The sequence below is a fragment of the Sphaeramia orbicularis genome, chromosome 14 (genome assembly GCF_902148855.1).
Source record: "Sphaeramia orbicularis chromosome 14, fSphaOr1.1, whole genome shotgun sequence".
Lineage (NCBI taxonomy): Eukaryota > Metazoa > Chordata > Actinopteri > Kurtiformes > Apogonidae > Sphaeramia > Sphaeramia orbicularis.
In genome coordinates, this window is record NC_043970.1 from 3488893 (window position 1) to 3500964 (window position 12072).

A 12072-nucleotide genomic window follows, 5' to 3' on the forward strand; every position below is an offset into this window, starting at 1 on the left:
GGAGAATGATGAGGAGGAGGAGGAGTCAATTCAGTTTTATTTATAGAGCCCAATATCACAACAGTTGCCTCACAGGGCTTTACAGAATTTGTTGATTTAAAAAAAAAAAACAAAAAACACACACACAATGAAAATCAGCAAACGGTCAAGTAATCAGTTAGTAAACAGTCAGTGAACCAAATGGATCAATGTCCCGGGCATCCCCCGTCCTTAGACCCTCCTTCTCAGCAAGAAAAATCTCCAAAAAACCCAGTGGGAAAAGAGAAACCTGAGGGAGAACCACAGTGAAGGAGAGAAAAATAACAGGCATTATAAGCTAATGTAAACTATGTCAACTCCAAAGTTTTCTGTGTGTTTAAGTAAAATTACATTATGAAAATGTTCACATCTACAAACTATCTTTTAAAAAAATGTGAAGAACATAAAGAACTTGAAATTTCTAAAGAACAATAAGTGGAATTTTAACAATATTCTGCCTCAGTTTTTCATTTACACATGCACATTACACCTTACAGATCCCAGTGGATCTACAAAGGCAAAACATTTAGTAACAGGCAGAAGACTGTCAAAATTGCACTTCTCTTGAGACATGTCAGGTTGTTCATATTTTTTGTGAAAAAACAGTTTGTAAATGTAAACATTTTCATGTAATTTTACTTTATTATTTTTACACTAAAACAAAAACATTTGGAGTTGTCAGTATTTATCGGTCCCACAGGTCAGATTGGACCCTTTGGTCGTATGTTTGACACCCCTGTTGTAAATACTGTTAGATACATACATATATGTTATACATCTGTGTTTGTCTTTCTGCTGTTCAGGACTTGGTCAACACTCCTCGTGGTGAGGAAGCAGAAGACGTGCTGAATGAGGCTCCTCCGTTACCAGAGGAGGAAGAGGAGGATTTGTCTGAGTATAAGTTCTCCAAGTTCGCAGCCACGTACTTCCAGGGTGTGTCCACCCACACCTACATCAGACGACCACTCAAACAACCGCTGCTCTTCCATGAGGATGAAGGAGACCAGCTGGTGAGGCTGACCTTTGACCTCAACCCTTACATTCTCATCACTTATTGCAGGGCTGTCAAACTCATTTTAGTCCAGGGACCACATACAGCCAAATATGATCTCAAAAGGGATGGACCAATAAAATAATAGAATAATGGCTGTTACAGTCTCCATACAATAAGAAAGTAAATCGGCTCAAAGGGAAAGGAGACCCCAACATAAAGAAAGGACACCATAGAAATTAAATGACTTTAAGGATTTTATTAATGAAATTAAACAAAAGTAACCCAATGAATTAACAATGAAGTCATTTAAGAAAATAACAAACTCAAAAAGGCAATACATACCAAAAATGAACTCAACAAACCAAAAGGACCTGGAGGTGCCGGCAAAAATAAATAAAATGGAGGGGGAAGGCAGGCCACCCCCTATAGGCACGTAGAAGCTGCTCCCCCTCCCTAACTGAAAAGAACTTATCTACTAAATCTAAAACAAAAAGTTTGACCACCGGCCACCCCCAGGCCAAACTAAAAGAAATTAAGTTAAATGTTAACTAAAAAGAAAGAAGGCTCCCGCTGTGGTTGGAGGGGTTGGTTGCATCTGGGTCTGCTGAGGTGTTCGTCTGACTGTCTTTTCTAGCTGGCTGACAATCAGGGTAGCTGGTTCAGCTGATCATCTGCAGATGTTTCGCCTGATTGAAAGAGCCACAAACAGGGTTACACAGTAAATGATGTCATGGCCCCACACAACAATGGCCCATAAACAATGTTTAGTGTGAAAAAGTGAAATTATGAAAATTCATGAAATTGTTTACATCGACAAACTACCCTTTAAAAATGTGCATCACATGAACTATGTACCATGAACAACCTGAAATTTCTTCAATTCAATTCAATTTTATCTGTAGAGCCCAATATCAACAAGGTTACCTCACAGTGGTTTACAGAAGTTGTTAGATACGAAAACAAACAACAATTTCTCAAGAAAAGTAACTTTATTTTAACAATATTATGCCTCAGTTTATCATTTACACATGTACTTTACTTCCATGTGTAAATGAACTTACAGATCACAGTGGATCTAAAAATGCACAAAACATTTAGCAACAGGCAGAATATTGTTAAAATTATACTTACTTCTCGTAAGACATTTCAGGTTGTTCATATTTGTTCAGGTGATTTACATTTTTTGTGAAAGCATAGTTTGTAAATGTCAAAATGTTCATGTAATTTTATTTTTTACACCAAAACAAACAGAAAAATTGGGGTTGTCAATATTTATAGGTTATCATGATAATATTTTATTGGTCTGACCCACTTGATATCAGATTGGTCTGTATGTGGACCCTGAAATTAAAAAGGGTTTTGACACCCTTGTTTGCTAATATCTAATAACAATTCATCCCTTGGGCTGGTTTGGAGCGTGTTTGTTTGACACCTCTGACTTGAAGCTGCGGGAGACTTTCGTCACCAATTTTTCATCAAATCTGTAAAACCAGAGTCATAGTCTCAGTATCATGAATCTGTAAGTCTTTCTGTGATTACTCACCTGAATCTCTTGCCTCACGGTGAACAATTTTGAAGTGTACTCCACCATAAACAAGTGGAAGTTCCGCTTCCCACAATGCACGTCGCAACAAAATTCTGAAGATGCCCGAGTTACCTACTGGCTCTGTTTGTAAACACATGGTTTGTTTATGGTGGAGTACACTTCGAAGTTGTTCACCGTGAAGCAAGAGATTCAGGTGAGTAATCACAGAAAGACTTACGGATTCGTGATACTTGAATGGGGTTTTACAGATCTGATGAAAAATTGGTGATGAAAGTCTCCTACAGCTTTAACTCTTTCAGTGCCATGGGCCGATTAAATCGGCTTTACGAATACAACCTTTAAAGTGCCACGGGCCGATCAGATCGGCTTTGGAGAACACGCCATATTTGTGTACAAACAAACCATCCACCCCCTTTTCTTTCTCACATTTTGATGACGTTCTTTCAAATCTTCTTGCAAATTACGATCAATAATGAATCGGCTGCGTCCGGTGCGTTTTGAATCTAAGTAGCAATCGGTCAGATGTTACCGAGCGGTTTTTGACCAAGGAAGAGCTCGCGTTTCGTTTTCTGCTCGGGAAATTTTTTGAATGAATTTATGAATGAAATCATATGCAAATTAGATGGCCATTTTGTAGTAATATCGTAAACACAGCGATCTGTCAAAACAGTCCCATCTGCTAGAAAATGAGTTCTGATGACGATTCAGACTTCGATTATAAAAACGACGCGAAATACTGAAAAACGGCCAAATTCTGTGGCACTTTTAAGGCTTATTAGCCCCTTAACTGTCTGGCACTGAAAGAGTTAATGTAACAACAGAAATAATTATGAAATGAAGCCCTTTCTGCTGAACGACAGAATGTGCGTTTGCTTCCTCCAGGCAGCTTTAGCGGTGTGGATCACAGTCCTGAGGTTTATGGGAGATCTCCCTGAGCCCAAGTGTCAGATGGTCATTAATGATGGCAGTGAAAAGATCCCTGTGATGACCAAGATCTATGAGACCCTTGGCAAGAGGACATACAAGAGAGAGCTGCAGGAGCTCCAGGTGGAAGGAGAGGTGAGAGCACATCAACACATAGATAGTACAAATAATCTAAGGTAGTCTGAAACAGTGGCGGGTCGTCAATAGAGGGTGCTAGGGCACCGCCCCACCTATCTCACATGAAGACGAAGACCATAGGTATCACATTAAATAATTTTACAAAAACACGAATATTTAAATAAATGTGCTATACATGAAACAGGCTGTGAGTACCGTCTAGAATCTGCATTCAAGTGGAGTTTCAAAGTGTTTTGGGTGGTTTAGTGAACGGTCGAGTCACATGTTTTCTGTTTGGATCCAAGGCCCTGCCTTAATTTACCATATAGACCCTGGTTGTAAATGGACCAGTAGACCCCCCTCCAATACAAGAGATAGGAGAGCATTAAGGACCACCCACAGGAGCCTTAAGGACTGCCCACAAGAGTAAATGTCACACCCCCAAAAGAATCAAGACCTTCTTCAGAAATATACTGAGCACCATTAAAAACACATGGTCCAAACGTGGTGTATTTTCCATAAAATGATTTGCTCCGGTGTCTATTTTGTAGATGTTGCTCAGATGAGTAACACAGTTAACAGCTGTACTTTTTTCATTCCCAACGTGCACAACGTTGGCGTTTGGACTAATCCCTTAATGTCGGACATTGAGTCGAATCTCTTGTACAGAGTCATGTTTGACTGGTAACTGTAGGTGTGGTCAATAGTCTACAGGGTGGGGAAGCAAAATTTACAATGAACATTTAGTTGTTTTTTCTCAGCAGGCACTACGTCAATTGTTTTGAAACCAAACATGTATTGATGTCAGAATCATACCTAACACTATTATCCATACCTTTTCAGAAACTTTTGCTCATATGAGTAATCAGGAAAGCAAACGTCAAAGCGTGTGTGATTTGCTGAATGCACTCGTCACACCAAAGGAGATTTCAAAAATAGTTGGAGTGTCCATAAAGACTGTTTAGAATGGAAAGAAGAGAATGACTATGAGCAAAACTGTTACGAGAAAGTCTGGAAGATACTATTAAAGAAGAATGGGAGAAGTTGTCACCCCAATATTTGAGGAACACTTGCGCAAGTTTCAGGAAGCGTGTGAAGGCAGTTATTGAGAAAGAAGGAGGACACATAGAATAAAAACATTTTCTATTATGGACATTTTCTTGTGGCAAATAAATTGTCATGACTTTCAATAAACTAATTGGTCATACACTGTCTTTCAATCCCTGCCTCAACATATTGTAAATTTTGCTTCCCCATCCTGTATGTAAAGGCAGCAGAAAACGCCCAAATGTTTTTGCTCAAAATGCCATGACTTACGATACAACAGAGAGAACGTGCCATTGTGACGTGCTGTGGTGAAGTCGCTCACCGTCTGTGCTGTCATCGCAGTACAGTCTGTCGTCTGAGTGATCGGATCCCTCAGGACAGGATCATCAGACTTGTCAGTTCCATGTGTCGTCGCTGCACTGCTTGTTTGGTACATGTATTCAGCGACTGAATAAACGTGTTAAGTTGATCACAATTTGTCCACAGTTCATTCTCTAATGACCAGTGCTTCCCTCTTTAATGTGAAGGGAACCCGAAACCAATTAATTTAATATATCTGCAAATATACATGTTTTCCTGACCCATGCATTTTTAATGGCACTAAGTATGCAAATGACACAAGATCGTCTAAACCAGGGGTGAACACACTTTAAAAATAACCAAGACAAAATGATGACCATCCACTACATATTAATATATATCAGCAGATAGTTCAGTAATACAACTGGCTCTTGCACTAGTGGCTGAATAGTTCAGTGGGTAACACTTCTGACACTACCCATCCTACCTCCACCTCTGGTCTAAATGTATTGTCCAGCGATCAGTGTTAAAGACACTTATCAGGGACATGTCTGACTTTTACTATAGTCATGGAAAAATGTGTGAAGGGTAGACGGAGAAGTTTATATTTAAAAAATAAATGACTGAAAACACAGACTGTCTATTTTTATTTTAATTTAAATTAATATTTTTAAAATAGTGGTGTGTGTGCTTTGGCGTATCCTAGTGGTGATATGTGGTTATAGTGCTGCTGAAAACTGACTTGGATACTGCACCACCAAAAAATAACTTCACCAGCCTCCACTGGTCTGAAATGGGTAAAGTTATAGGTAAAAGACAAAGGGTAATGTGTTGGTATGATATGGTGTGTCAGCTGTCTATTGTGTTTACAGAACAGCTCCATCGACAGCCAGAAGAGGAACAGTGTCAGACATAAGCTGGTGTCACTCACCCTGAAGAGGAAATCCAAGATCACTGAAGAGGTGACATGTTTCTGTTTGATTCTAAAGGAGTTTTACTGGATGTAGCGTTGATATTCCAACCTCTCCACAGTAGGAGGAAGATCACAGCTACCAAAACCATCTACATTCAACATTCAAAGTGTTTTATTGTCATATGTACAGTACAGAAACAGGTTTACCTGTACAATGAAAATCTTACTTTGTGTCCACAATGAATGCCAAGAGAATTTAAGAAAAATAGAAATAGAATAATTGAACTCAGAAATGAAAACAAATAAAACAGAGGCATTTAAGAATGGCATGCGAAAGAGAATTAGAGTAAAATATAAAATATAAACTACTATTACTAAGAGAAAATATATATTTACATAAATGTGCAGTGTATGAGTAATTATGCAAGACTGTCAGAGATAAACTGTATGATATATGTGCAATTATTGAGCATTATCAACGAATTAACACTGTATCCATATACTGTTATATTCACTGAATAAAGTCTACAGCTCATTGTTTACATTCATCTGTATTATGGTATCATCAGTCAAAATAACAGTGTGTCTTCTAATCTTCCTGCCACAGTAAAACCACAAACCATGTACGGTTTGTGTTGTTAATAGCTGAACTTAACATCTGTTTGGATTCGTCCAAACAAGGTCAGAACTGTCGCAGTTTATTCTGAACCGTGGATCAACAAACAGTAACTTAGCAAAGATAAGAGCATCCCATAATAACTTTATACCTTCATAACCCTCAGAATAAAACTCACCCGAATAGAAGAAACGCTGACTTTTCAGCATCAGACTTTATTCTTTCATTTTAGAATCATGTCCAGTTAGACAAACAACATCAGTGTTTCTGTTGTTTTGCCACTTTTACAGGTTCTCGTTCTTCTGCGTTAGTTTTCGTCTCACTTGTGGTGACATACACTCACAGTGACATGTTGGCCCACAGTTGCATATTAAGTTCACATCTAAATATATGGATATAACATCACAACACTTGATTCTGACCACTCTAATGATGCCTTTAGATCTGAATCCTTTAATATAGAAATACGACATAGTTCATACTATTCAATACTTCAATGCCACTTATATAAGCTGAGTTGGATGTTGATTGAGAAGCTGATATATGGGTGCTTCTATGAAACTGGTCCTAAAAACAAGACATGGGGGCTAAAAATTCAAACCAGATATAGACTAATGTTATGAAGCACTTTGGGTCTATTTTAAAAATATATACTTACTGTGATAAAGGAGAAAGGATTTTTCAGATAAAACACATTTTTATATTATTTTACATTATTTTTAATACAAAACTCTGCATGTAACACAGTCAAAAGGACACGAAAATTATGTGCTACTATTTATTGGAATATCTCTTTATTCTCTCACAGGTACATTTTGGGAATTGAACTAATTATTCAAGACAGAGTGTTTCATAAAAATGACCACTGTTGCAAAATCATTCGCAATTTATAAGCATTTAACTGGGCAGGTTCCACATGTAACACCAGTGGACACGATGGGTTCCACACCAAACCTGGAATAAGACTGAGACCAATGAAAAACCTTCATGTGTGGATTAGAAAAACCACTAGGATTGACACGTTTAACACAGTGTCTTTAGAATCTATACAAGACCATTTACACACGTGTTTTCAGATCTAATACACTGATGCCTAGGTAGCTTTAACTGTCCCAATTTTGGGTCCTATTTTTGGACCCAATATTTGATTAAAAATTCATTAATTATGGGATGGATCAGAGCAAGAGTATAATTTTTTTTTGCTTTTATCTGAGGTCATCATTAGGTCCATCCTGGGGGAAAGTGTGCCAACATTTCTCTTTTATTATTGGGTCTAAAAAAACTGGAAAAGTGCCAGGTACCAAAATAAACCCAGTTTCATAGAAGCACCCAAATGTAACCACAGATCTATGACCAGACACCTGAGGCTGACTTTAGCTTTGACATCTGATGATATATGACAATGTTTCATTGCCCTTCCATCTTGCAAACACAGTTTTGTACATGTATTTATCAGCGTATATGTTTTTTGTGTGATGGATATAAACACTCCAAATATTAATAGGAAATTAAACTATAGTTGATTGAAATCTAATCTGAATGTCTTATTGGTTTTATTAACATGTTAATAATCACAGATATCGTATGAGAACTGACCCTTTCGGTCTCTAATGTCCCTGTCAGGTGACCAGGCGGTTGACGGAGGGTGACTACAGCGTACAGGGGAACAGCATGCTTGAGGAGCGACCCACATCCAACCTGGAGAAACTTCACTTCATCATTGGCAACGGCATCCTAAGGCCCGCCCTCAGGTCTGACCCTGTGACCTATAGTCCATACAGTAACGGTTCATCGCCTTAGACCAGTGGTTCCCAACCTTTTCTGACTCCTGACCCCATTTTAATATCACAAATTTCTGGCGACCCCAGACATTCAAAACAGAGGGTTTTTTTTTTTTTTTTTTTTTTTTTTTTTTGCTAAAACTAATTTAATTTTGATCATGCAATAGTTTGCTATACTATGTTGTATATAAACATTAATTTCAGAGGACATTTAGTCTATATAATGTATATTATTGTGGATGGAGGCAGTAAAGTCAGGTGTAGATTACTGCACAAAGTGAGAATTTTATTTTCCTTGGTCAGGATATGTACAGTCAGTCCAGCTTGGATTTACAAGGCTGACATTTAATACTGAACAAACAAGAACTCAAACTATGAATTATGAAGAACTGCAGCATCTGAAACCGACCACAGTGAACATTTGACGGATAAACAACCACAGTGCTTCAGTTTCAGCTGCAGAGTTTGTCTGTTATGTATTGATTGTCTCTCTCAACTCACCATATATTTTTTATTAGTTCGTTTTTATTTTATTTTTATCAATTACTAGAAATTTCAGGCAATCCCAATTGAAATCCAGGCGACCCCATGTGGGGTCCTGACCCCAAGGTTGAAAAACACTGGCCTAGGACCATGTGTCCAATGAAATCTGTCTCTCCTTGGGGTGAAAACGTGAAGCTAAAAAGCATCACTTTTTTTTTTTTTTTATCTCACCGGGCAATCGTCCATGAGCTGTTGTGAAGGCGCTGTGTCCGGCGTCGTTGTCATCGTCGCCTTTGTTAGCAATTTCTTCAAACATCTCTGATGAAACTACTGGTCAGATTCATTTCTAATTTTATTTGTAGCTTCCTTGGTACAATGTTTACAAAATTTGTTCACAGTTTTGAGAATTTTCGAATTTTTGACAGATTCTTTAAATGCTAATAATGTGCCTTTCCTTCTAATGGTCCATATTTTGATGGTTTATACCATGTAAATGGTTTGAGATATCAATATAGTTCCTTTTGATTACTGATGGAAGTCATATATGGACCTTGACTGAATTAGTTGAGTTCTCCTCCAGTGAAAGCACCGCCTACTTCTATTGGGAGCTTGATCTCCTGTATCCAGACCACAGGACTGGAACATAGAACAGAATCTGACAACCTCACACATTCAACTGGGGAGGGATTCAGGTAGAACAGGACGCTGACATGCAGGGACACTGGAACTATTTTTTTTTTTTTTTTTAATTGGGATTACTATTCCCAGACTGTAGCAGTGAACATATTTGAATTGTTTAAGTGCTTTGGAGTTACAGTGTGTCTAGATGATGGATGTGCTTGTGATCTGTTTCAGGGATGAGATCTACTGTCAGATCTGCAAACAGCTGACTCAGAATCCATCCAAAAGCAGCCACGCCCGAGGGTGGATCCTGCTGTCACTCTGCGTGGGCTGTTTCGCCCCATCAGAGAAATTTGTCAAAGTAAGACCAGTAGTCCTTTTCATCTGGGATTTCCTGTTCAAGCACTGTGCATGCTTTAGTTATTTCATTGTGGTATTTTAATTATAGTGTCTCTAGCTTCTACTTCACCGTTTTTCTTCCTGTTCGTCTTTCTCACAGTATTTGCGGACATTTCTGGTCAACGGTCCTCCTGGTTATGCTCCATATTGTGAGGAAAGATTAAGGAGGACATTTGTGAACCGCACACGGACCCAGCCTCCATCTTGGTTAGAACTGCAGGTGAGTACATGTTGTTTTCGGTTACACAAATTAACTACAGCTGCACCTTGACTTAAGAGTTCACCAACTTACTTACGTCACTTGGTCGATTTTTTTTTTTTTTTCTTTGAGTTGCGACTCAAAATCCAAGTTACAAGTGAGATTTAGATATGACGATATATAACAGACAGATGTTGTAGGACTAGTATGTATTCTGGTGGTGGATCGTCTATGTCTCTGCTCACCACAGTGTCTGGAGGAGTACTGACAGATTCCTCCTGTCAACTCCATTTTTATATATCCTACTGGGCTCCACAGACACATGTGGCTCTTTCATCCCTCTGCTGAGGCTCCCTGAGGCTTTGGAAAATTAATGAGTATTTAATTTAAATGTATTTTATTTTAGTTGGTTAGGTCTTTAAATGTAAATTTGAGGATTATGGTGATATTAGGTATTACAGGTATTATCTCCTGCTGTCACAGAATAGAATAGAATAGAATAGAATAGAATAGAATTTAATGTCATTGTGCAATGGCTATACAACAAAACTGGGTAGAGCTTACTCTCTTCAGTGCAAAAGAATGAAGAAAAGGAGGAATGGCAATAAATAAGACATCCAATATAATAAAACATCCAATAAAATCGGATGTCCAGAGGGGAGGTGCTGAAACATTTTGCCGTTTATTAGGAAGAGGTGAAAAGAGGTTGTCCAGAACAGGTAAAATTTATCTACATACGTCAATATGCATCGGAGATAAGTTCAATATAAGTTATACATAGGTTAGAACTATGTTTTGAATATGCTAGACATTATCTCGATTATCTCGACATATTTTGACTTAGGGGCTGGAACGCATTAATGGCATTTCATTTAATTTCAATGGGGAAAATTGGTTTGATATAAGAGCAAATTGAGTTACAAGCTCGGTCACAGAACAAATTAAAGTGGTAAGTCAAGTACCACTGTAGACATAGTCATACAGTGATCATACTGCTATGTATGCAGTGGTACCTTGACCACTGTATACACAGCAGTGTCATTTTTATAAGTTTCTATAAGTTTTTATTTTGATTTTCTTATTTCAACATGGCCACATGCCATTTGGAAAGGATGGAAACAAAAGCAACAGTGTGATTATTTCCTAAACGTGGATTGCGTATGCTCTTCAGGCCACCAAATCAAAGAAACCCATCATGCTGCCTGTCACATTTATGGATGGAACCACTAAGACTCTGCTGGCCGACTCAGCCACCACCGCCAGTGAGCTGTGCAATGCTCTGGCTGACAAGATCGACCTCAGAGATCGCTTTGGTTTCTCTCTGTACATCGCCCTGTTTGACAAGGTATGTCCTAAATATACTGTAAATCTACAGAGGAAAGGTTTAACCCCTGAGCCCTGATTCCAGGTAAAGGTGCTGCTGTGAATCTGCATCTCTTTCAGGTTCATTAAAGCTGCTGTGAGTACATTGTTCAGTTGTAACATTAGAATAAAGAGGGGGAGCCAGCACTAGCAAAACTAGAAGCACTCGGAGAGCGCAGACCTCCGCCAAGGCTGATCAGTGCCCCCACCCCCCCCGTGTGCCCCCCCACCCCCGATCACCACCAAAATTTAATCATTTCTTCCTTATCCCATTTCCAACAAACCCTGAAAATTTCATCAAAATCTGTCCATAACTTTTTGAGTTATGTTGCACACTAACGGACAGACAAACAAACAGACAAACAAACAAACCCTGGCAAAAACATAACCTCCTTGGCGGAGGTAATAAAAATACAAAACAATACAATCTAGGGCTGAAAGATATATCGTTATCGTATCTATATCTAGATATGAACATTCAAGATATTAATATTGAAAAAGCAACGATATAAACGATATAGATTTCCCCCGCGCTCGCCCTGCATGTACAGCTCTGGAAGTCACGACAAATTTCATTTTTACGATTTCCCTTGAATGCATATGCAAATTTATGTTGATGTTGATGACTGGCAGTGAGTTCTTGTAAATAAAACTGCACTTTCCACATTCTTTTGTATTATGATGTTTGTATTTTTCTGAAAAATGCTTGGTTTTCACTGAACCCGTAGTCATATTGTATTGTATCAATATCG

At 38.4% G+C, this 12072-nt stretch overlaps 1 protein-coding gene across 5 annotated transcripts in view; it reads left to right on the plus strand.

Moving 5' to 3' along the window:
- Positions 1-12072, plus strand: part of myo7ab (myosin VIIAb) — a 105122-nt gene that overhangs the window by 64234 nt on the left and 28816 nt on the right. For all 5 annotated transcript variants that reach the window (XM_030153370.1, XM_030153369.1, XM_030153372.1 and 2 more), the window contains 7 exons: positions 822-1028; positions 3441-3617; positions 5819-5908; positions 8099-8226; positions 9595-9721; positions 9860-9979; positions 11130-11303. In XM_030153370.1, coding sequence (XP_030009230.1) covers positions 822-1028; positions 3441-3617; positions 5819-5908; positions 8099-8226; positions 9595-9721; positions 9860-9979; positions 11130-11303 — 1023 coding nt within the window. The remainder of the gene's footprint in view (positions 1-821; positions 1029-3440; positions 3618-5818; positions 5909-8098; positions 8227-9594; positions 9722-9859; positions 9980-11129; positions 11304-12072) is intronic.